The 27,651-nt window shown below is 32.2% G+C and overlaps 2 protein-coding genes across 2 annotated transcripts; both read right to left on the reverse strand.

The window, feature by feature from the left end:
- Positions 1-1,538: 1,538 nt before the first annotated feature.
- LOC140436795 (glutathione S-transferase-like) lies at positions 1,539-27,651 on the reverse strand. The gene is made up of 4 exons (XM_072525887.1): positions 27,500-27,651; positions 15,324-15,491; positions 4,617-4,759; positions 1,539-1,789 (listed from the first exon to the last, which is right to left on the reverse strand). The coding sequence occupies exons 1-4, from the start codon at positions 27,639-27,641 to the stop codon at positions 1,622-1,624; spliced, it is 621 nt and encodes a 206-aa protein (XP_072381988.1). The 5' UTR covers positions 27,642-27,651; the 3' UTR covers positions 1,539-1,621.
- On the reverse strand, positions 17,720-20,862 carry LOC140436794 (uncharacterized). Its single transcript, XM_072525886.1, has 2 exons — positions 20,204-20,862; positions 17,720-20,143 (listed from the first exon to the last, which is right to left on the reverse strand). Exons 1-2 carry the CDS (start codon positions 20,520-20,522, stop codon positions 18,546-18,548), a joined length of 1,917 nt encoding a protein of 638 aa, XP_072381987.1. The 5' UTR covers positions 20,523-20,862; the 3' UTR covers positions 17,720-18,545.

A 27,651-nucleotide genomic window follows, 5' to 3' on the forward strand; every position in this document is an offset into this window, starting at 1 on the left:
CGTTTCATCTGGAGTATTAGAAATAGCTTTAAGTGAATATAGGCTTGGTTCATGACTTATTATTTAGAATGATTTAATGGCTGAACTATTTATATCCTTTGAAATCAAAATATTAGTTGTTTGGAAATCTTTTTCAATTTGTGACGGTATTATAATTAAATTATTTTCACTCGCAACTGGAGTAATGTATTCTTTTTTAATTTGTGACGGTAGTATAATCAAATTATTTTTACTCGTAACTGGAGGAATACATTCTTTTTCAATTTGTGACGGTATTATAAATTATTTTCAAAATATTTTATGAAAACATTCAAAAACTTCAATCTTTTCAACAGCCACGTTCACGGCGGACCATTTTCAGTACGCAACTAAGGTCCCACGAGGATTTAGCAGGTTTTAGATGTGTAGATTTGCTATTGGGTATAACGCAGTTTTTTGTGCACGGCTTTTCTACCCAATTGAATATTGATATCAACCTTATGCCTTTTCCATAAGGTAGGTAATTGTCTCGACTTTTCGACGATATCGCTTTTAAAGAAATCTTTGAGTTTTCCATAGGCTGCCCATGCTATTTTTATTCTTCTTCGTAGTTTGCATGTTTGGTTGTCTCTTGTGATCTTTATTTCGTGTCAAAGGTATACGTATTTTTCCATCAGCTCTATTTCGTTGTCTCCAATATTGATATTTCCACTAGGTACTAGTTTTGTCATGAATTTTGTTTTGGAGATGTTTATTTCAAGACCCACACTAACTGAAGCTCATGTAGCATTGTACATATCTCCTTGAGGTTGTCCGAGAACAAAACTATGTCGTCTGCGAATTTCAAATGTGTTAATCTTCTACCGTCAATGTTCCAGCCTTTCTCTTCCAAGTTACGTTTTTTACAAGCCTATTCTAGTACTGCGGTAAACAGTTTAGGCGATAAGGTATCACTCTGTCGGACTCCTCTGCCGATTGGGATATGATCCGTGTTTTTATGTAGTTTCACGGACATGCTAGTTGCGTTCTTGTATGTATTGTAAATTAACCTTGTATATCGGTAGTCAATGCAGCATACTTATAGGGCTTCCAGGATTTTGTCAAATTCTACCGTGTGAAAGGCTTTATGGAAATCTACAAAAGCCAGAACGAGTGGTCGATTGTATTCGATAGTCTTTTCTATTACCGTTATAATGATCTGTAGGTGATCATTTATTCCACATCCGGTACGAAATCCCGCTTGCTCTATTGACTATATATAATACATATCTTTACATGCCATCTCAATGTTAGTACATTTTAAATGTTTCAAAAACGTTCAAGGAGTTGTTAATGTACTTTACTCTCTAAAAACTATTCTTTATCATTTTTTATTTAGAAATTTATTTATTATTGGGAAAATATTTTATTTCTATTTCAAAAACTTGTTCTTTTCTGGATAGAATATTCTCCCAAAACAAAAGATCCTACACGTCAACAGGTATACAAGAATAAAAAATACATATGAAGCGTTTTCACTTTGTTTATTTATTATAAAATTTAGAACAAATTTAAAAATAATTATAAAATTTATACCAAATTTAAAAATAATTGTCATTTTATTTAAAACGAGTAAATTCACAGGGAACAAGTATATTTCGATTTAGAAATTAGTTTTAGGCCGTTTGTCTACCCAGGCTTTGATATTGGGCAATGCGAGTACTTTCTCTTTAAGTTTTTGCAAGTTTGGTGAGTTTTCCACTAAATCCTTTTGGAGCATAAACTGAAAGTATTGCAAGAGAGCGACGAAGAACAAATCAGCCCAGGTTAACTGAAACAAATAAAATTATTTATAACACGGTTTGCGAAAAAAAGATTTTTGTAAGTAAGTCACTATTCATAATAAATCATCTAGAATTTATTTCTGTACGTTATGATTCATAATTATGATTCATAAAATTTCAGCGTCATGCTATACACTGTATTTGCTATGTACTATAAGCACGTAAGTATACTTAATAAACAGTATTTAAACTTTATTATTCAATTATATTTTTGTCTTAAACAAGAAAGTATGTGAGAATATACAGACATCCGTACTGATTTAAAATTAGAATTTGTGAAATCATTTAGATACAATTGACGATTAGATAAGGATGAAAATGCCGTGAAATATATATATATATATATATATATATATATATATATATATATATATATATATATATATATATAATATTCAGTATTCAGCAAGTGAATGCAGTGGTTTATTCGGTCATTTATGTTGCCAAAAAAAGAGAAGTTTATCGATTTATTGAATATGTGTCGCTTTTTTTTATTTTTCAAAAGCTTCTTCAGTTCAATACAAATATAATGAAAAAGTTTATAAGTAAACGCCTACAATATTAGCTTACTATACTTACAAAACAATTTGTATTCTTTCGGATATTATAGAAACTGTAAAGTTATTTAACATATTGAGCAAATATCTTCTATAGAAAATAGAAGCATCAGCACGTGTGTTTATTCTATTAGTGGGTGGTCGTACCTTCACTGAGCGAAATTGTTGAAAAGGAATTGGTAAAAAAAATTACAGGGGGTTCATGGAATAATTTGTTTGAAGGGAGGTTGTGAATGGCGGAATATATCAAACGATTTGTTGAGCTTGGATATGGAGTTTGATTTATTGTGTAAGATGAGAGAGTGATAAATCTGGATCAAATTATCGATGTCAGTTCATTTATTAAGAGCTGATGGATGATTATCAAGAATATGGCACATTTATAGGAGGGATCTCTAATGATAATTTTGTTGATTGGCCAGCATTTTGACGTTTGTGAAGTCGATTTCATGTTTTGTTGAGATGGCATGCTGCGCTAAGGCACAAGGAGGTTTGGAAATCCTAATGTCGCTTTTATGAGAAGTTAGAGGACCTTAAAGAGACCGGCCGGTATGTATATAAGATTCATATATATTTTCAGAATATTTATCAACTAACAAAACACTTCATAAAAAGTGTGTACAAAAACAATATAAAATGAGTGTTCTTAGAAGGACAAGTTAATAAATATTTATTATTACGCGTGTCGAAATAGATAAATAAATGATATTCACTTGCTGATTTCATTTAAAAAGGCTCGTATAATTGTTATTATGTACTTAATACATTTGTAACTTTAATAGATCTACAAGTTAAAAAGTTTTTATGAAATGTTAGATAAAAGTACTGTAAAATTAAAAAGTTACAACTTCTAATTGAAGAATATAAATAAAAAAAATAAATCTAGCTCGCAATGAAAAATCATAAAAAATGACCATCAATATAGCATTCGCAGACGATCTAACACTATTAACGACAAGTAAGAAAGAACTAAACAGATTAATGAACAAGAACAATCTTGTAGTGAAATCGAATAAAAAATAACTGTTGAGGGGCATTATTATGCGCCTCAAACAAGTATAAGAAAATAGTATTAATTAATATTTTATCAGGTTTGATATACATTTAGTCCAGTCGGGTTAAACGAAAAAAAGTAAATTTAAAATCGCGACTGAATCCAACCGTTGCGTTAGTCGCCATCTTGAATTTTAAAATGAAAAAGGAGAACCATTTTTGCTCAATATCTCCGCCATTTTAAGCTTTTCGACAAAAACGGTAAGAACAAATTGTTAAAAATGTGATTTCCTACAATTTCTTTTTTACAATTTTTTTTTGCGGTCGATATTCTCCGTGTTAAGGGGGAAACTATTGAAAGGGGGAGGGAAGCATAAGTTTAGAATTATCTCGCTTATTATTAACTTTACGACATGGATGTACATGAAGAAAAATGGAGAGACTTATATTTTATACAATTGCGATCTCTTTAATTTTTATGCTGAAATCAATATTAAGAGTCCTATGCCTAACGAACCGCATGGCGAGCTAACCTAAATTTTATATTTTAATCTTTAATGGGGTCAATAGTAGTGTAAATTTAAAATCGCGTTTAAGTCCAACAATTGCGTAGCCCCATCTTGAATTTTTTTAAATGAAAAAGGAGAACCATTTTTGCACAAACAAAAATGGAGAGAATTATATTTTATCCAATTTTGATCTTTTTCTTTTTTTTTGCTGAAATCCATATTTAAGGTCCTAAACCTAACGAACTCTAGGCGGTGACGTCATTAGCAGCTGGCCATATACAGAAATGAACCTACAACTTTAAATATTGATTTTAGCAAAAAAATTAAAGAAGTCAAAATTGTATTAAATATAATTATTCTCTTCATTTTTGCTTATGTACATTCATGTCATTAAGTTAATAATACACGAGATAATTCGATAATTATGCTTTCCCTCCTACCACCATTTTTTCCTTTAAATTGGTAAAAATCGATTGCACAAAAAATTTGTAAAAAAGTAATTGTAGGAAATCGCATTTGCAACATTTTGAGTCCTTGACATTTATGTTGAAAGTGGGAAATGTCAGAGAAATTGAGCAAAACGATTTTCCTTTTAAATTAACATGGCGGCTGACGCAGCGGCGGAATTCAGTCGCGATTTTAAATTTACACTACTATTGAGCCCCCTAAAGGTTAGAATGATAAAATTTTGGGCAGTTTGCCATGCATGGTAAAATACTATCCCGACTGGACTAAATATTCAGTTTTTAACTTACTTTTCCAGTAGCCAAATAACCATTATTTTTCTGTACTTGAGCTTCTAACTTTTCAAGGTAGAATGGAAGAATTTCCTTAAATAAAGGTTGTTTCCTGGTCTCTTTGACTGCAGGGTCATTTTCATAGTGGTAAGCAGCGATCTCTAAAAACAATACATTCATTAATTACTTATAAGTTTGTATTATTATAGAAATTATAGACTATAAAAATTTATTGTATTTATAATCTTTTAAATATAACCGTATGAATTTCATTTAAAATTTAAACGAAACAAAATATAGGACTATAAACCTACAACACTATAAAGAGTTATATAGGATCAGGATGCATTTAGCTTCATGACACCCTTAGGCCGGCCAAGTTCTGCAGCCCCCACCTCCCAACAAATCATAATGTCGCCCCACACAAGTTTTGGTAAAATGAGATACCTAGAATAGAAGACCATATGAATATGTCAAGACCAACAAAGTGCAAACTTTATAAAACAATAATACACCCACTGCTCACCTACGGATCAGAAACATGGGCAATGACGACCCAAGATGAAGAGTTACTACGAATCTTTAAAAGAAAAGTATTGAGTATCATATATGGCGGAGTTGACGAACAGTCCAATTTTATTTATTCTCAATCCAACATTGAGATGACATGCAGGTAACTTCAGATAAACCTTAAACTATCTTCCAACCTCGATTTGACAGATGTTAAAACCACTAATTCGGAAACAGTGACCCCAAAAATCCTTTTGTGTCTTTACCAAATTTGATGATATATTTTAAAAAAAATGTAACCTCTTTTACGAAGAAAAAATAGTGATTTTCATGAAGAAGCCATTTGGACCTCCAAATGACATTTAGAATCTCAAGGACAGAATAAATACCTCCTCTGATTACATTCTCAAAATCTAATTATATTCGTAAGAGTGATCTTTGCCTTGGTGCTATTGCACCCTCAAATTTTGGTTTTTGGGTCCTGTACCCATTTAGACTTTTGTTTGACACATTGCATTCTACAACATGGCAAAGTTTGGGTAGATTTAACCGAGGGCCTTTTCCATAAGTTTTGTGCGAGATCCTTTATTTATTCTCTCACCCTGGACAGCATACCTTTGTAGTTTGTACACGACAACCTATCCCTCTTTTAGTATACACGGCATAATAAAGCCTTCGTTAAGTTTTTGGGCGAGTTCGAATTCGTTAGTCAAGGTGGGTGGACGTATTCCAGTTTTGTGAATTAGCTGGTGATTGTTTCTTGTAAAATATAAGTGTAATTAGTTGTTAGTTTTGGTATTGATATTTACGGAGAGCATATTAGAGTTTTTTAAGGGTTAAGTGATGTCAGAAAAAACGGGCGGCGATAAGCCGCCCGATGAAAAAAACACGTTTAATAAAAGTGATAGTGAATATAGCAGGTATATCCAACAAATAGATATGAATAACAGTTATAGACCAGGAGATAATGGTCCATTTTATGTGTTTGTGGAACATAAAAATAAAAATTTAGGGAGACTTTTTCCAATTAAGATAGGGCACTTTCTCCTTAAAGATGAAATTTTAAAAAAAGATGTAATAGACATTAAACCGGTAGGAGTTAATAGGGTAAAGGTTATTTTTAATACCTTAGAAATAGCCAATAGTTTAGTTAACCACGAAGTTATATTAAAAAATGAGTTAATAGCATTTATACCTCAATTCTACACTCACAAAAAAGGAGTTGTCAGGATGGTAGATACTTTCTTTTCTGAAGAATATTTATTAACGGCTATCAAATCAAACAAACAGGTCTCAAGTGTCAATCGTATGAAAAGGAAAATTATAGATTCTGATGGAAACGTAGTTTTGGTAAAAAGACAAATGATAATAGTAGAATTTTTAGGAAATGAAATACCAAAATGTATACAAATAAATTTATGCAATTTTTATGTTGAACCTTACATACAACCCGTTGTACAGTGTTTCAAATGTCTGAGATATGGCCACTCAGCTAGGCAATGTAAATCAAAAAATGAGAGATGCCAAAAGTGTACACATACAAGTCATACAAAAGAGGACTGTAAAGAAAATAATTTGTGTATTTATTGTAATAATAACGACCACCCCTCAATTTCACGTATTTGTCCTGTATATGCAAAGCAAAAGGGGATAAAACAAATTATGTCAGTTGAAAATATTTCTTTTAAAGAAGCTGAAAATATATATAATCCATCATATGCGAAGGTGGCTACGAATACCCGATTCTCTATTTTAAACAACGATAATAATTTTCCAACTTTACCGAATACTTCTGGCGACAGTCCATCATCTAATATTACTTTTAAAAAACCAAAACCAGCTTCTAAAGTGAATACTATTAAAACAATTAAACGAACACACCCAACCTCTTCTACACCAAATACGATGACTGTAAAAAAAATCTTTTAAACCTAGTCAAAAACCTAAACCCATTATACCTAACCCCTACAGAGAAGAATTTATGGACTATAAAGAGAAAACTATAATGTTAATTACCTCCTTCATAAATAAATTTCAAAAAAATTTTCAATTAGCACCAAATACTCTCATGGAATCTAATATCAGGGACTTTGTAGAACGTGCCTTTGTTCCAAGTGATCCAAATGATGCTATGGAAACATATAGTGAATCAGATTCAAGTGAAAAACTATTTTACTGATTAAACTTTAAAAATGGCTAATAAACAAACAATTAAAAACCAATTAGTAATTTTGCAGTGGAATAGTAGACCAATAACATCTAATAAAAATAATTTGTTAAATTACCTTAATAAAAACCATGTTGATATTATCATACTTTCCGAAACGTGGCTTATGTCCAATAGTAATTTTAATATAAAGGGATATAATTTCATTAAAAGATGTCGTGATGACGGACATGGCGGAGTTGGTATATTTATCTTACAAACAATTAACTATCAAGAAAGTGTAATAATTCAAAATTTTTAAAGAGGCATTGAAGTATGTGCAGTATTTATTCCAGATATAAATATTTCTTTCGTTTCAGTATACAAACCTTCAAACATAGGTGGGGCATACACCATTACAGGTGGGGCCCTATTCCGGAAGATCGCGGGGAAAGGATTTAACAGAAGCTTTAGATTTTTTGGAACTAATTACTTTAAATGATGGATCGACCACCAGAGTTAATCCCAATGGTAATCACTCTGCAGTTGATTTAACTCTTATCTCCCCTTCTTCGCAGATTTGGTAAATTGGTCCGTATATCAAGCCACTTTGGGTTCTGATCACTACCCTATTCAGATTCAGCTTCAAATTGCTCCCATATCTTTCGAAATCAATCCGGCAACCAAGTGGAATGACGGTCGTGCCGATTGGTCAGCCTTTCAAGCATTTATTGAAAATGAAATCAGTACAAATTTATCTCTAAATGATTCAGATAACTGTCGAATAACAAAAAAATTATTTGAAGTTATATCTTCAGCAGCATCTGCATCCATGCCTGTTAAAAAACCTTTCATTCCTTCTGTCCCAAGGCCCTATTGGTGGGACGAAGAATGTTCTGATATAGCTGAAAGTCGCTCCCACGCACTTAAATTGTTCAGAAGACAAGGAAATATTACAAATTATCTGAATTACCAAAATATTGCAGCAATGGCTAAACTCATTTCAAGTTAAAACAAAAAAATAGTTGGATAACCTTTCTTAATCAACTCAATAGATCTACACCCCTTTCAAACATTTGGAATTGTGTAAAAGCTATAAGAAACAAATTGTAGACAATCAAAAAAATTTTCATTTTTATTCTACTTCAGATAACTTTTACCTATTCAGAGTTAATTTTGGCATTAAACCAAACCAGGTTTGGATGGGTACAAATAACAGGGGAAAGATCGGAAGAATTTTGAAGAGGTAGGAAATTGGAAGAGAAGTATTAACAAGGAGATGTTTCAGCCCTTTGCTATTCATAATAGTAATGAACGAATTGATAAGAAATACTAGAGTAAGAACCAATCAACTACAGACAATAATAGGATGCTACAGATTACAACCGGTAACAATAGAGTCCTTAATGTATGCGGACGACATAGTACTAATAGCAGATTCCGAGAATAAAATGCAGAAACTAATGGATAAATGATTAGAACAAATAGAAGAACTAAAAATCGAAATTAGCGAGAAAAAAAGTAAGATAATGATAATCATGGCAGAGATAATGAAATAAAGAAAAAATGTAAAAACAGAATTGGAAATAGTTACAGCTTAAGAATACCTGGGAAGTAAAATTACTAACGACGAAAAAATAGACTGGGAAATAATAAATAGAGCAAATAAATCAAACAAGTTATACTATGCGTTAACCCCAATACTGGGAAAAAGAGAACTTACACGAGAGACAAGGATAAAAATATATAACACAATAGTGATACTGACTGTGCTCTATGCAAGTGAAAACTGGATAATTATGGAAAAACATAAGAGCAGGATAAATGCAATGGAAATGGGATAGATTAAGCAACGAGACTATTAGGAGAATGGCCAACCAAGAACCAATAATGAATAAAATAGCAAACCTGGTATGGGCATCTGATGAGGATGCAGCATAACACTCGATGAATTGAAAAGAATGACAGGAAATAGAAAAAAATTAAACAGATGTGTGAATGGAAAATAAAATAGTTAGTCCAAATCCGACACCCTGATAGGGTAAAAGGAAGGAAAGAAAGAAAAAAAGAGAAATTAAGCAATTGTTGCTTCAAAATTATAAAAAACTTCTCCTGGTGAACTTCACCGTTGATGGTGCCACGATGCTTTTTTGGTTGAGGGTAGGACTTGTTATTGCGAATTATTACTTGCAAAAAGACGTTCTAAAACATGTAATGTCATTTTGGCTATTTGTGGGTCAGATTTTTTATTTAGTTAGCGTAATGGACGTTAATATTGTATTCATGCACCATTCAGCATTTATGGGGCCATTTTTAAAAAAAGGTTCAAGGTCATAGACTCACACCTGATAATTTAATTAGCTCTCGTTTATATAGCGACTTTTTAAGATTAAATAATAATCATTATTTATTCTGTTCATTAATTCATACTTACCCATTCGCTACATATAAAAGTTAATTTGTTTTGAAAGATAACCGCTCTTGAAATCAAATTAAATAAATTTTATTATCTATTTTAAGTACCTGACACAAGTCAATGAGAATAATTTTTTAAACTCAGATATTGTCAAGTCCCGTAGCGTGAGAAAGTAAATAAAGCTTGCAATAAAATCTCGATATAAGAATTAATAGTCGCAAGGCCTATGGAATGACCTGGAATGTTGGTGAACTTTTTATGAAGGTATTTTAAGGGAGCTAATTAATGAGATAAAAAAAATAGATATTTTGTTCCTTAAAGAAAAAAAAACAAATGGGAAAGGAAATAATAACGAAAATTGACGGAACGACGCTATTTAAAATTGGAGGAAGGATAGGATGCTATGAACAGTCGTTACCGTTGCTGAAACTTATAAAATAAGTTACGTCTTTCAGACAGCATGTTTGCAATTGTTGCAAATGTTGAGTTAAGGGGGAAAATATTGTTATAATGTAATATATGCCCCATCCGAGGAACAAATGATAAAACAAAAGACTTATTTTAGCAACTAATGGACCAATATGAACATCTTCCCAAACGAGAGTCGAAATTGACTCGGATCGTTTTCTGGCAAAACTACCTGTGAGATGTAGTACTCTACAAAAGGATAAAGAAACAAAGAAAACAACAGACAAAGAAAAGAAGACGATACAATATAGAAAAACTAAATGAAATAGGAAAAGATCTTATATAAATAATAGGGTGATAACCTAGGCATAGAACAAATGTGACAAAGTACAAATGAGGCCATAACTGTGTCAAATAATGACCCACATCCCGATGCAAAGCTTCAATTAAACGGAGTCCAAGTTGAGAAAGTTCACAAAATGACATATTTGGGAACTGTGATAACGGACCAACTAGATCCAGACATAGAAATCAAACGTAGAATAGCAATTACTAAAACAACTTTTATGAAAATGAAGAAAATGAAAATTATTTCTTTGCAATAACCATCTCAGTTTAGAACTAAGACAAAGAATGGTTAAGTGTTATGTTTGGTCAATACTTTTGTATAATGCAGAAGTGTGGGCGCTAAAAGTATCGATCATGAACAAAATTGAAGCATTGGAAATGTGGGTTCATAGACGAATGCTGAAGATACCTTGGACAAGGAAAACTAATGAAAAAGTACTAAGGAGCGTCAATAAAGATAGAGCAATGCTAAAGACTGTTAAACATCGAAAAATGTCTTATCTGGGACATATAGTAAGGGGAAGTCGACGGCAAAATAAAGGGCCGTAGAGGTGTAGGAAGAAAACAAGTGTATTGGTTAAAAAACATTCGTAAATGGACGCAGATATCAAATGCAGGACAATTATTCCATATTGCAGAAGATCAAGAAGCCTTCGCAATGGTGATCGCCAACGTCGGATAATTCTGATATGGCACGCGAAGAAAAAGACTACGTCGGATACTATAGATGTAAGGTTACCTTTTTCTTATATTTTATTGCAAGATTCTTGCAGGCAGCGTACCATAACAATCACTGAACTGTCCTTCAAGTATTTTTGGCCACTCATTGTACTTGTTATTTCTTCAAAAGGCCGTAAAATTTGGGAAAGTTGAGAACAAATAATCCAGTCTTCATTATTTAGATTTGGCGCCTTTTCTAACTCGGACATTCTTTTTAACATGTAATAGGTGAAGTTTCCACGTCTTGGATTGGCCGTTTGGGAACTTTGTTATGTTGTAATTTTTCTTTAAAAGCCTTCTGAAGATAATGTACTTTTTTTGAAATGTGTTTTTTGTCGAAATATAAAAAAAAACGACTTTTTTTATTTTATCTATTTCTACACGATAGCATTTAAGTGCGTCCTTGACCATTAAATTAAACGTGTGAGCCAAACAATTTAAATGTTTCCATCCCAAAAATCTTTAATAGCTTTGACCATATTTGAGGTATTATCAGTTACTGCAAAATTTACTAATCCTTTTAAACTCCACTGATTAATAATTTCACTAATTTCAAAAGCGATGTTTTCTTAATTATGGTTTCCAGAAAAATGGTAGCAACCTAATAAAACCGTTTTAAATTTTAAATTTTCGGTTAAATAATGTCCTGTTAATGCGATGTAACTTTCAGTTACTCCAGATGTCCAGAGGTCAGTAGTAATACAGATATTTTCTACTTCTTTAACAACTTGTGCTCTAATAATTTGCTCAGTTTTGATATAACATTCCTGAAGTGATGAACCTGACACAGTTTTTCTTGTTTTCAGTTTATATCCAGGAATCCACCTTGCAAACTTTTTAGAAGCTCTTTCTTCAACTATGGAAAACGGATGAAACGAGTCTTTGCATAGGTTTAGTAAATCCATATCTATTTGTATCTTTTGTTTTAAACTTATCTTTTTATTAATGGAAGTATCCATCACCTTTTGACGCTTGGTTGGCGGTGGTAGTATGTCAGTACTTGTCGTAGAAGTAGTCGGAACGGACAGAAATGCATCAGGAGAAGTTCAATCATTGCAATATTCAGAAAGTGGAGCATAAAAGCTGCATCTTCTATAAATGTGCATTTTTTGAAAATAAAATTATATTCTTATACTAGGTAAATAATTTTGACTAAGAAAAAGACTTCTCTTAATTGAATATTTACAATAAATAAATCCTTTGGCAAACTATCAATAAAGATTTGAAATCGAAAAGTCAGATTAATCGAAAATTGAAACTCATTCATTAATCAGAATACCTAGTTATTTTACTTTCAACGTCAACCGATCGCCCGACTGTCCACCGTCCTGAAAGAGTCGCATGTTATTTTTAGTTTTGTAGTAGTCTCTCAGATCATCTAATCGTCCTCGTCGACGTAAAATGTTCGTTGCCCCTGTGTTTACGTCTACACAAAACGTAGTTTTTTTGAATCAACCATCAACTAATTGGCTTACCAGTGAGAAACCGTAGGTTCGTTAACGACAAATAAGGAATTAAATGCAGGGATTTTCTGATAAAAATGAAGTTAAAAAACAAAAGAAAGAGTTAAGAAGCTGGTTACTTCTATAATTAAAGAAAAAGAAGATTGTACAATTGAAAATCAACCAGTACAAGAAAAAGAAACCTACAAAGATGACTAAGTCCATGCTGTATTTTTGATGAATTAATCGGACTCATCTAAACGTACACCTGTATCGAGAGCTATAAAAGAAGTCGACATGTATTTGTCTGATGATATATTACCCAGAAAAAATTCTGGGTAATTCCAGAGATTGGAACTGTCCATTACAGTGGAGGAAAAACCATCGCCATGTATATCCTAACTTAACCACTAGATTCATAAAATATTGTAATATTGTAGCAACATCTGTTCCTTGTGAAGACATGTTCAAAATCTGGCTTAATTTTAAATAAAAGAAGAACACAGTTAACAAGTAAAGTGGAAAAACTTGTTTTTAAATGTCAATTTAGACGATTTGCGATTTAATAATAATGTGTAAAGTATTATTTACTATTTGTATTGTTTAATTTATTTTTCAAGTTATAATAAATATATCCTTCGTTAGTTGCTTTCACTTCAATACATATACACATAAACGATAATAGCCAATATTATGTTTATGTACTCGCTTATTTGAAACTACTGTTAAACAATCAAAGTTACTTGTTTATGAAGAACGGGTCAGTTTCGTTAACGATAAAAACGTACATGACTCACCTCTAAAATACATAGCATACCGTTGAACTTGTCTCTTAACGCTGTTTACCATTGAAGAGGAAGAATGAATGGCGATGTTGCCAAAATTATCTTGTTTTATTGGAAATTAGGTTACAATTTGTCAAATAATGCGAATCTGTAAATTTCTCATGGATTTAAGAAATTTTGTACCAGTATTTGTGTCAATTTGTTTTTAATATTATCATCCATTTTTGAATGGCAATATAACCGCGCCACTGGTCGCCAATTTTTTGAATCAATTCAATGTTTTAATTAAAATATCTATTAAGGCAACCTTGCCGGTGGTTTCTTAAGTATAAGCTGGATCGGAAATAATCGTCTCACTAATGGGCGTCTATTAGAAATGTGGAGGGGAGACCAAGGGGAAATATGATTGTTGTCCTTGTCTATTATGATTTTATATCTGTGTTAGATATCCTGTTAAATTCGACAATACAGACCATAAACTTTTACCTACACTGTAGATCATTTTGTCCTAATAGACCACCGTCGGGAGGTCGTGTAACTTTTAAGATATGTACTTCCATATATCGGCTGTGGATTAAAGTCACGTTTGATGCAGAATATAGCCAAAATATAAGGCTCAGAAATTTGGGAATTGAGTTAATAAAAGAATACAAGGGATTCAGAGCCTCGACGTTAGGTTTACACATATATTCAGTCTGCAGTTGCCAAATACGGCATTTCTAAAAATCTAGTAGCTTTAAGTAACGCTGTAAACAAAATAACGTAAAATTCGCCTTTTTTGTAGCAAAATATAATCATATGCACTCATTTTCACGACAGCGGCAGCCGCTGCAATTTCCATGTCGGACATGTTGACGTTGGCTCTAGAGGGAACAGACTGATATCGCCCCAATACTCAACCCAATGTGTGGATGCCTCATCGAACGTGGAAACACAGTTGACCCAACGTTGGCTCCAACGTTGAATCCCATGTGTGAAGCCGGCCTAAGAAGCTATAAAAAAAAAGTCGGTGGCGCACTTTTTGGCAAATTGTTTATAATTTTTCTTTGTTTTGTTTATTCAGTATTTCCGATTTAGCTCTATTCTCTCCAATTGTCTGGTTTATGTGGTTGTAAGACTGTAAAGACCACTCCCACACTTCTTACGACTGAGCAACACAGCCTCGTTCATTTTATGTAGCTCAAAACATTTGCTGTGTTACAAAACAACCCCATTGTATGCAGGTGCCCCTTGACTGGTGCAAGTCCAGTAAGAAAATCTGTTATGACTCTGAGATGATTTCTGCATCTTTTCCGCAGTACTTCAGCCCTATCAGCGCATGTCCGTATAAAATACATTTTTTCATGGGCTTGATAAGATATACTTTCCCTGTAAGAGTCATAAATGTTCAGATTCAGATTTATTTTCGGTCGCGGACATACTCATATTAATTTCTCTTCCACAGTGTAAGATTGCATAAATCTCTTCTCGAAATACAAAGGTATATTCTCCTTGTTAAAATAGAATTGTTTTAATTTCCACCACTATTGAATATTTCTGCAACCGACCTTTATGTAGTTTTAGACCCGTCTGTGTAATAGGTATAATCTTGCAGATTAAGTTGTGTTTCTTCTGTCTCATATTTCTCCTGGGCAGGTGGCCACCTGGATATTATTTTTCCAAAAACAATTCTAAAATGTCTACCTTCCCGTAAACAAATAAATCAAAAAACAAATCGTAATTAAAAGTGATGTTATCTAATAAACCAAAACTCTTTTAAAGTGTTAATTGTCCCTGTGTTCCAGTGTGTTTTTGTTTTTTAGTTTTTAATTTGTCGGTCTCAGAATTTATGTCACCCTAAATTCAATAGTAGAAGTTGGTCTGCGCCTTATGATTTTAATAGGACACGAATACATTTTGAAATAAAAAGATATGCAAATTCCTATAGCATTATTTATATAGTTCACTTACTTGCGCGTAAGTCATTTATGGTATCAACAGCAGCATCGATTTCCAAGTCTTCCCAATCGTTGCTTCCTACCAGTTTTACTTGCTTAGCCAGATAACGGCTGATGGCAATTGACTGATGAGCCACTTTTCCATCATGTTCCAAAAGTGGTGCTTGACCGAAAGGAGTTGCTGAAAATAGTATAAAAAATATAAAAATTATTTTAAAGACAAATATCACTTTAGAATACGGTTGATTACAATATTTACTAATTATTACATGTTCCTTATTCAATATTAATATAAAATTTGGTGAGTTTTACAATACATGTTACCACAAGTTGGCTTCTTTCTAACGTAAAAATTGTCTTGTTTGACGTTAAATCAATTATCTTTCACAGCACACAATAGACTTTTCTTATTTTACTTAATGACAAGAGCATAAATATAAAACAGCTGACTGTGACATAATCTCATCGAAGTAATATTTAAGTGAGTATTTATAAGAAACAAGGGGTAACTATGTACCTTTTTGTCTGTTATTACGTTTATGATAAAAAAATCTTAAATAGTATCCTAATTTTAAGATCTACGAAACGTGAAGACCTCCGAAAACATCCAATCCATATCTTGCGAAAATTCAATAAAACACTTATGTGAATGAGAAGAATTCAGGAAAGAAATATGCATAGAATATTATGTGTCTCTCTAATTTGAACGAAAAATGGATTTTATTGAACGAAATTTGAAACATATTTGAAAAAATTCGAACACCAAGAAAAGGTTTGTCAGATTATTTACGAAAACCTTTAATATTAATAATGACCTGATAATTACAGCATCCAAAAATATAAATTGTCGTGTCATATATGAAATAGGGAAAAAACCCACTTTACTTAGACTCAGGAATAAGTATTTCCGAAATGAGTAGAAAAAAATATAAGACGTTAGAGAATAAAACACGTTAAAGTGAAAAGAGGATACAAAGCAGGCAGTGATCATTATTTAGCAATGACAACCATAAAAAAGAGGTGTGGTAGGATGAATGAGACGAGATGAGGAGGGTGGCGCTGTGGACATTTATTTTAGGGCCAATCGTTACAGATTCAGAAAGGAAGACAAATGCTTGTACTGCGAAATATGGACTACCTAAGTCTGACGTCACAATGGGCGGGGCCCTTTCCAAACAATTCTGTAAGCCCCCTTTCAGACGAGGATACTGTATCCGAGATACGCGTATCCGAGACGCAGATATTACATAGACTCAAATGGAGCTTTTCAGACGGGACGCGCGAGGGATACAGTATGCGAGATACCGAAATCAGTATCTCGGACCTTCCTGTCGCCGACGACTGAATGCGTATGCCAGATACAGAAGAACCATTACGTTAAATGAACGCTTTCAGACACGAATACTTTTGCACCACATTCCATAGACGCGCGATTTTCTGTCGAATAATTGTGAATGAGCAACGAAAGAAAGAAGGTGTTTCCTGAATATAGTTAAATAATGGAGCGTGCTGTATTTGATAATGACAAATTTATTTGTTTGGTACAATCAACTCCCTGTCTATGGGATACGGCATGGCCAGATTACTGCAATAGAAATAAAAAGCAGCAGTGCTGGGTCGAAAATTCTAAGCGACAATTTTGAGGTCAATACTACAGTACAGCAAAATGAATATGGTAAGAAATAAACATGTTTGTATTATAAATACATAGTAGAATAGTTTAATATTTTGTTTCATACGTATACAGTTTAGTTTTAAAAGTTTGCTAATTGGAATTTTGATTATTTAACGAATATCAAACTACATTATTGTGAAAGGAATACGGTCATTTTTTATTTAGGGCGAGGTAAACAATTTACAAATTGGAGATAAGTACACATATTTATTTTAAATTTAAGTCATAGACTTTAACTTTAAAAAGTCATAGAAAGCCGTTATTTTGATGAAATAATTCTACGCATAGTTGTGTCTTTTTTACTCAATTGAATTTCCAAAATTTTATGAAGTTATTCAAACGACTTCACAGACATTCGAAAATAATTAAAAAACTTCGATGGATCTTGCAATAAATCTTGATACAGCAAACTATACGTTCCCTTGGTTTCTCTTAATTCTACAATAGGATGAACCCTCAAATTACGTCGTCTTTTCAGTTTCTTTTTATTTAATATGTACCACAGCATAACACACTCTTCTACATCCATAATCCAAAAATATAACCGCACTGCACTGCTACTATTTTCATACTGACGAGCATGCCCAGTGTTCCCAAACGTAAAAAAATAAAATCGGTAGAATTTAAAAAAAAAATCGGTAGATTGTGGAGTAAAATCGGTAGATTTTTCAAAATATAATATTTTGTTTAAATTTCATAATGTCTTGCAATTCGTTTATTTAAGAAAAAATAAAATATGTTTATTCATTTAAATCTAATAAAATAAAAAAATGAGAACCGAGATACTGAACTTAAAACGAGAAGGTTGGCACTGCTGGCACGTTGGCACTTGGCTGGCAGTAACATCCAACAGTAACGAAGTGGGAAATACGAAGTTGTCACATTTATATTGGGTACATATACTACATAAATATTAAGGTCTGGATTCTACTAAGTAGACGAGAGAAAAAAAAGAGGACTTAAAAAACTTTATTTGTCATGTTTATTTTAAACCATATAATATAATCTCAAACTAAATGAAATATTGAAATAACAGTAAAATAAATAAAAACATATTTTAATAAGTAACAGAAGATATTAGATCTTAAACAATATCAGACACTTTTCTCTAAAACATTCAACACTTATTAAAATATTAGGTACATAAATTCTCAAATTATATAATATAATCTCAAACTAAATGAAACATTGCAATAACAGTAAAATAATAAAAACATATTGTAATAAGTAACAGAAGATATTAGATCTTAAACAAATCAGACACTTATTCTCTAAAACAATCAACACTTATTAAGAAAAAAATATATAAATATACACTCAAACTGATTAAAATCTAAACTCTTAACTGATTAATTCCTATAAAGATGATTATAACAAAAGACCTTATCATCCAAAACAGAGAAATCGAGTTATTAACTTAAAAAACATAAAATAAAAAATGATTAGAAAGCCTATTCATTTTCTTTCTCATACCAACGATCTTTTGATATTTTGAAAATTAGTGATTTTCCAATTTCAAAATTATAACAGGTGTTTTCTCCTTCTCCAGCTATATATCTTTTAGCGTGTAAAATAAGTACCTGTTATTGTTTCCGTTGATAAACGATTTCTCCGTTTGGTTTTAAGTATATTCACAGTAGAAAATATTCGCTCAACATTTGCTGAGGACTGTGGTAAAGATAGAAGGTTGAAAATGAAACTTGTTAGGTGAGAAAACGTTGGCGTTCCGTCGCCATTTTTAAATTTCGTAACACCCTTCCAAAACTGTTCTACATCTTCATCTAAATCTTTTATTTCTTCCGTATTTCGCAATAGACGCCACTCAGTGTCAATTACCTGTGTTGGAATATTGCTAGATGTCGAGGATAGGACTAGTCCAGGGAATAAGCCACACATATGGGTAATAGATGAAATTTCACCAGATTTAACTTTTGCGGGACCTATATTAGACAATTCTTTTAGCTTATTGCTTTCTAGGGGCATTCTTTTAACAATTTGGTTGCAACTTTCAATGTAGAAGTCAAGACATCTCAATTGAAACAAATGTTTTTGTTCTGGAGTTAAATCTGTATGATTATAAAAAATATTTTGTACCCTCGCGCCATAATATATTTGTTCAAGATCTAAATAATTTCTAGAATTTCTAAAATCAATGTTTTCGATTGACTTGTCCAAAATATATTCTCTTTTTAAAAAACAGTCGAACAATGTTTTTAAAGTTGAACAGATTTTGGAATACACTAAATGGATTTTAGGCGACTGTGATTGCATTTCTTTATTTATGTTATTAAATAAGGGTAATACGAAATCTAAAAATGACAGAAATAAAAGAGTAGTAACATCATTAAGTTTAACTAAGATATTTTCAGCTGCAAGTAATTCGTTATTCTGAACAGCATCTGTGAAAAATAACTTCAGCGCATTATACTGTTCCAATATACGCGATACTGCAGCATGTACGGAAAGCCAGCGAGTTTGGGACGGATGTAATATTTTATGAAATTTAACATTACAGAATGATTGAAATTCTCTGTATTGAGAAATGCGTTTAGGACTTGAAGAAAAATAATTATGAATATCTCGCACTAAGTCCTCAACAAATCTTGGCAATTTTTCGCATGCATAAGATGCACACAAGTGGTAAGAATGACATATACATTTCATAATAAAAATTTCAGGGATTTCATTTTTTAAAAGAGTCATGAAAGAATGTTTAGAACCCATCATGACATTAGCTCCATCAGATGCAAAACCAATGAGATTATCCTTGTAAGGAATATTGTGTTCAGCAAAAAAACTTAGCACAGCTTGAAAAAGAGTATTTGCATCTGCCGAGGCTAGTGGTATGAGAGACAGAAAGGAATCTTGAATAACATAGTTTTTTTCATACCTTACGACTAAACATAAATGCTTCGTGGTGGAAAGATCAGTCGATTCATCTATTATTAGAGAAAATTTTTTTCGTCGTAAATCTTCACATAAAATCTCAAAACTATATTTTCCCATTATTTTCTCGACTATATTCTGGCTTTTTGTCCTAGCACATTTCAACTCCTTAATCACATCTGGATTAATAGTTTTCAAGAGATCGGGTAAATGATCCATAATTGTAAAAGGTAGATTATGCTCTACAAGGAAAGCGCATAGTCTGATTTCAGCTGAAATTTTTTTTAAATATAACAAACTGAAAATTCAAATATATAAACGTTATGACTTACCTTTTCTTTGATCTTCAGATTTATTAGTAATACGATCAAATTGCAGTTTTGATTGTGATTTCATGGCTTTAGCCTTGTCCATATGGATTTTGCGATTAGCATGTTTGTCAACAGCATCAGTACCAGAACTAACATTTATATGTTTAGCACAACAAGAGCAAAATGCAAAATTAACCCCTTTACTGCTGTGTTTTATCCACCCAGAATATTTTAAATTGTTCTCCCATTGCTTTTTGTATGTCTGCATATATTTTGTTCTTTTTAGACACCTGCTACTTGTTTCACCTAGGTTTGAATCACTTTCAGAACTTGACGACATAACTATTAAATTATTGTTACGCGTACAATAAAAAATTACGCTAACTAATACAATAACACGACGTTACTAGTTACGACTTCACAAACCCCAACTGACTGAAATTTAAATCTTTAAATGAGTCTGTGACTAGGAATCGAATACTTATCCGAGAAACGAAAACTCGAGTATAAAACCTTTTTACAAGGAAATATTATACAACAAACAAACTACCGAGTTTTTACGTGAGGTGCACTCGGAAGCTTAGATTAACTATGCGTTGTTCCGTTCCTAACTTGACAAATTCCCAGAACCAAGCGGTCGGGATCACAATGGATTTGGATTCATTTATTGCATTATTAGCTTTTATGACATCATGTACTTTGTAAAGTACCGCTTAGGTATCATTTAATAATAAATTTTTGAATGTTTTCACACGTTTTCGTGAATACACAAAAATGTTCAATGCAAATTACACGTATCGGAAGAAAAATTGTTTTGTCTCTTACATATTTCTTCTCAAATTTAAGAATAAGTAAAAATTTCTATCTGAATATAAAAATCGGTAGAATTTAAGCCTGTGTCGGTAGATCGGTAGAAATACGTCGAAATCGGTAGATCTAACGATTTATCGGTAGGTTTGGGAACACTGAGCATGCCCGTGAATCCGATACAGCCGCCATCGAAAATTCTGTATCTCGCATACAGTATCCCCGTCTGAAAACCCTCATGAGTATTGCTTGTCAAATTTAACGTGATACTTGGCCGATTTGCAATTAGGCTCCACCCACAAAGTTTTTTTTATTTTACTTATGTTTAAAGTTATTGTGTGTTGAAGAAATATCGTATTACAATAGATTTGACTTTATAAATAATTATTGTTAAGTATTTTAAATTATAAACATGGATTTTCATTCAAAATTAAAAGGCAGTCTTGTCTGGACAAACGAGGGAGGTAATAGCAAATGTAATTATTTTTATGCAGAGAGAAGCGATGCAAAATCCGCATGTTAAAGATTTTAAAAAAGATCAAGAGCGTACTTCCTTAGCAACGGGAGTAAGTATAGCCACTATAAAACGGATCTCTCGTGAAATGAAAAATACAGAAGAAGGTGCTTCTACATCATTTTCGACGCCCAACAAAAGAATGAGATCTGCTCCAAAATCCAACTTGGGCGATTTTGACAAAGGTTTACTTTGGCGTATAATAATAAATTATTATGTTACGGAAAAACGAGTTCCAACATTGCGACATATAAAAAAAATAATGAAGACAATATTTATACAGAAACTTTGAGAAAAGTGATGAGATATATGGGATTTCGATGGAAGAAAGCGAAGAATAACAGGAAAATCCTAATGGAAAAACCCGATATACAAGTGCTCCGGAGGAAGTTTCTCAGAAATATTAAACAATATAGGGAAGAAAATCGGCCCATAATTTACATGGATGAAACTTAGATTCATTCCTGTCATACCCATGACATACTGGGGAGACAATACCACCGAAGGTTTGCACAAGCCAGTGTCCAAAGGGCAAATGCTAATTATTGTTCACGCCGGCGGCCAAATGGGGTTCATAAAAAACGCATGTTTGACATTTAAATCTGGTACGAAGTCTGGAGATTATCATAGCGAAATGAACTACTTATAATAATTATAAAAAATGGATTCATGAAAAACTTATTCCTAATATACCAGCCCGTAGTGTATTGGTTATAGACAATGCATCATACCATAATGTCCAAGTGCAAAAATGTCTCACTATGGGGTGTAGAAAAGACGAAATGAAGGAATGGTTAACACACATATCTCTGTAGGAGCTGGGTTGTACGCTTGTGTGTGTGTGTGTGTGTGTGTGTGTGTGTGTGTGTGTGTGTGTTTTTATTTAAAATAAAAATTATTCTTAAGCTATTTTCTTCTGGCATAATAATGTAATTTACTATTTTTATTGGGAATAAGCCACAATTTTAGTTTAAAATAAGTTTATTTTGAAAACTCAAAATCCGAAATACCAATAAACTAAACAAATTTTGTTTTTGTTACTTGGTAAAAAAATTCTTCTAATAATTTTATTTTATCTGACGTATTCATATTGACAACTCAGTCACTATTTGAGATATATTTTATAGGATATATTTCTACAAAATCTCCTTACGAAAATAAAATATTCGGGAAAGTTAATAAAGTTATACAGTTTAGTAGGTACCTAAATACCGGATGTTGACAGCCATCCCAACGGGGCTGGTATTATTCTATTGTAAAGAAATAAACAACAGATTAAAATATTTATGACTTACTAAAATTTAGAACTACTGTTCTTTTATTCTTATACAGTTTACTGTAACGCAAATGTAAAGCTTTCATCTCTGCCAATATTCCTCTTATAAAATTACAGAAAGAGACATTTATAGAAGTGTTCGAAAAAACTGCCGCTTCAACATGACTGAATGGTGAATATGAATGAGTCAAATAAAATATAATTATTAGAAGAATTTTTTTACCAAGCAACAAAAACAAAATATTTTGTATTTTGAGAAAAATTTCCGAAGGAAAAATTGAAAAGTCAAAATAACATACAATATAGACATATCATAGAAGTTCCATTAATAAATAAGGTCACTCTCTGTAAACTTGTAGTACGGAGTGTAGCAACGAGGCGAAGGGACGTGTACGAACTCATCACTAAATAGCCCCCCATAAAATTATTAGACCCTCGGAGATATAGTAAACTGATCACCGGCATCCTTTTGAGATTGGTAAACTCATCACCGCAGATAGGTAAACTCATCACCGGGATTTTTGCCTGGTTTCTAATGCGAAAGATTGCTTCTTACCTGTTATACTTCTCGTTTATGTGATAATTTAATAAATTAGGAAATTATTTTAAGCAAGTTGCTTTAAAATTTAACTGAGATATTAATATATCTCACGGTGTGGCCTATTAGACGTATCTGCCAATCTAAATGGTTTTGAGATCTAAAAATTTAGTTGCATAGGATTTCGATAGTGAACTTTAAAATGAAAATATTTGTCAATATGTGCTATTTTTGTTTATATCGGAAGTAGTCCCAACTTCGTTATTTGATTTTCATTGCATTTTTATATTTCTCATTGAATTCACGAGATAATTTGTTAAGCATACATTCGGCCTAAGTCTTACTGTTTTGGCGTTATTTGACTATCTTGAAAATAATAGACGATTTTGGACAGTTAGTAAATATAAAATATCTGAAAAATAGGAAAAGCTAAAAACTTAAGTGTGCTATTAGTGCATTGAAGTCGAAGGGAACTTAATTTTTTACACGCGCAAAGCTTTACAGTTTTTGGCTTCATTGGCGGAAATTTTTAAATTTGAAGTAATCAGCAATGCATTCATTACGACAGAATGCATCAAAATACTTAAGTCCAGTTTCCTGTACTATATCTTTCAATGACTTGTACAAAGATCCCGCAATTAGAGTGCTTTTAAAAGCAATGTTTTTACATTTTTTGGTTAGTTTTCGCCATTATTTTTAGGAGTCAGATGAGTTGTTCATTTCATTTTATAAACATCATGACAACTAACCTCAATTAGTGTAAGATACAAAATAATTTTTATTCTGTAATTTGTACTAATTTTGTTTATTGTAGCACCCTGATGATGCAAATAAAGATTTGCGAAAGATTGGTAGACAGAAAAGAGTACTTCTTTATCCTATCTTCGGCTGCACACCCAAATATGTAGTTGTGTTTTGTAGTCAAACTGATCAGCGTTGACTACAAGCGTTTATCGCTTTTTCAGTATATGTATATAAGAAGTTCAATTAAGTCGGTACCATATGGAAAAAAATTTTATTTTTAGTTTTATGAAAAAAAATTTATTCTCTAGTTCTAAATGATCTAGAATTTTAATCATCAGAATCAGATATTAGTATTATTCAGTCATTTACGCGGTTCGTTAAACAACATGAATTTTATTAAGACTTGAGAATATCCAAAATTCATTTTTTTTGACAAACCGCGTATACAACTAAAAAAAATTTAATATCTGATCATTGTATTCTACGTTTTAGATCATTCAAAATTTTTTATGTAACATAATTATTTTATATAACAAAATTCATAAAACCTAAAAATAAAAAGGTTTCTATGGTGCCGAATGAATTAATTGGATACCCTGTATATATATATATATATATATATATATATATATATATATATATATATATATATATATATATAACAATGTGACTTTAACAATTTAATTAGAAATCTCAAAATGTAATATCAGAACAGGTAATCTACAGTAACAAAGTAATATTATGCCTTGCCTACAAGAAACATCTTATACAGTTAACTTAAAGAACTTAATTACGCTGATTTTTTTCTGTTTGATCAAGATGATTCGCGAAAACCAGTGCGAAACAACTAAACAAAAACGGTATAAAATTTCCACTCACCAGTTGTATGACATTTAGCCTTACACCCTTCCGTCGCACAAGTCCACAAAAGGCAATTCGATTTTTTTAGAGTTTTCGCAATTGAAATTTGAAATTATTGATAACCATCATTTTTTGTCTACATTGGCTCAGGACGTAATCAATTAGCAGTTCACGATCCATGTTAAAGAAACAAGGGCAAATGAAGAGAAATTTTTCTTTTCGCATGATTTTAGGTAGCTATCAATAGAATTTTGTGGAATTCCCAAATAAAAACCAATAAATTGCAGTTGCATTTAAGACATCTGGATTTGGATTATTCTGTGAAATCACCAAAAACTAGCCGTTTGCTGGGATTTTATGGTCTATACCTGATCCGGGGTGCAGGTAGGACAGTGATCAGTTTACCAATCTCTTAGGGTCTATTTTGAAAACCCTACTTTTATGGCGGTGATGAGTTTGTACTATGTACGAGGGTATTTATGGTAAATGGTGATGAGTTTACGTGTACCCAGGCGAAGAGACCGAGCGCATTATGTATCTCTTTTCCTCCGAATGCGTTCTCACTTAATTTTCTACGCAAGTGGACAAATTTGTCAAGTATCACCTTAAATTTGACAAGCTGTACATGTATTTCTCCCATAAATATTTTTCAACTTCATAAATAAATTAAATGATTTATTGATTTACATTAAAATAAATCTGATAAAAACAACAACAAAATACCTTGAAATAAAGAAAAGATAGTTAAAGTTTTAAACAAACATAATATAACCTTAAAATATGAACTTTGACAGTAAATATCTTAATACTTTGATGTTCTTACCTCACAAATTCACGAACAACAAATAAAACCAATCGCACAGAATGAATGTTCAGAACCAAAAGTCCTTATTTATTTTGAATGAAATGAAAAAGACAGAAAAGATTTGATTTCACGTTCAAAGCGTCTATGTATCTATTGATACGTATTTCGACTTAAAAAGTCTCATCAGAATAGTTATTCATAGCCGTTCTTAACGTGAAAAATAATCTTCTCTGTCTTATTAGAAGCAACAATAACATGGCTTCGTTATGGACGCAATAGCGACATCTGATAGAAAAATCGGTAAAATAGTTTCGAAACAAATTCAGATTTCTGCTTTAATCTGGAGCCTTCTAAAAATTGCAAGACATGGCCAGACGATGATAAAGATGTTAAAAGAGACATGGGGAATCTAAAATTTGCATTCCACGACATGTCTATTCATCTAGGCAGAAATCCTAACCAATTTGTTTCTCGTACTCATACAGAGTAGATCCGAATAAAATGATCCGTTCATGGAATGGATCGTGGTCGTGGAATGCAAATTTTAGATTCCCCATGTCTCTTTTAACATCTTTATCATCGTCTGGCCATGTCTTGCAATTTTTAGAAGGCTCCAGATTAAAGCAGAAATCTGAATTTGTTTCGAAACTATCTTACCGATTTTTCTATCAGATGTCGCTATTGCGTCCATAACGAAGCCATGTTATTGTTGCTTCTAATAAGACAGAGAAGATTATTTTTCACGTTAAGAACGGCTATGAATAACTATTCTGATGAGACTTTTTAAGTCGAAATACGTATCAATAGATACATAGACGCTTTGAACGTGAAATCAAATCTTTTTTGTCTTTTTCATTTTATTCGGATCTACTCTGTATGAGTACGAGAAACAAATTCGTTAGGATTTCTGCCTAGATGAATAGACATGTCGTGGAATGCAAATTTTAGATTCCCCATGTCTCTTTTAACATCTTTATCATCGTCTGGCCATGTCTTGCAATTTTTAGAAGGCTCCAGATTAAAGCAGAAATCTGAATTTGTTTCGAAACTATCTTACCGATTTTCCTTATTTATTCTTTAAAATATTTAAAAAAAAATCAACATTTCCAGCTTCTTATGGGAGAAATACACGTAAAACAGATTTGTTTGGAAAGGTTTTTAAAATTCCCACCCATTGTAACGTCAGAGCTTAGGTATAAGTAATGGATTTTGGCAAGAGCTATGACCTTGTAAATAACAGTAACCTTGTAATACTTGTGTACTGTATCGGCATGACTCATAGCTCTTGTCAAAATCCATTACCTCTAGTCCATTGGACACTGTCATACACATGTTTGGCATGCGATAGATGGATAGATTAGAGGAGCCTGCTTGAGAGAGAGCTAGGAAGTAGGGTGCAATCAGTCACGAAACTGGTGGAAGAGATGCTTAGGTTGTCAGATCGATAGACAGCAGTTCAGAGATATGCAAAAAGAACGTTGAAGATAATTAGTTCTCAAAATACAAACATTGTATTTTGACAACGATGTTTAAAGTGGAAATTGACACGTCAATAAACTTATTTTAACCTTCAATTGTTGCTTATGTCCATTAAAACCGTAATTACATAAAACTATTAGTCCAAATATAATACTAACGTTTGATTCTAATACAACAATTCTAATACAACAATTTCAGCTACATTGCTATCATTTACGTCTTGTATTTCTGAATTATTTGCTAAATAGATAAAGACATTAAAAAAATATATATGAACAGTTTTTGCGACTTACTCGGTTTAACAGCAGTCCATTCGGGGTCTCCCACACCAAATCGTTTGTCTTCGAAATCTAGTTGACCATAGCTTAGGAGGAACCTAATTGGTTCACCGAGAGCAGTAACATCGAAGTAAATGAGCTTATATTTGGGTGCCATTTCGTTCTGA

This window comes from Diabrotica undecimpunctata, chromosome 3, assembly GCF_040954645.1.
Source record: "Diabrotica undecimpunctata isolate CICGRU chromosome 3, icDiaUnde3, whole genome shotgun sequence".
Classification (NCBI taxonomy): Eukaryota; Metazoa; Arthropoda; class Insecta; order Coleoptera; family Chrysomelidae; genus Diabrotica; species Diabrotica undecimpunctata.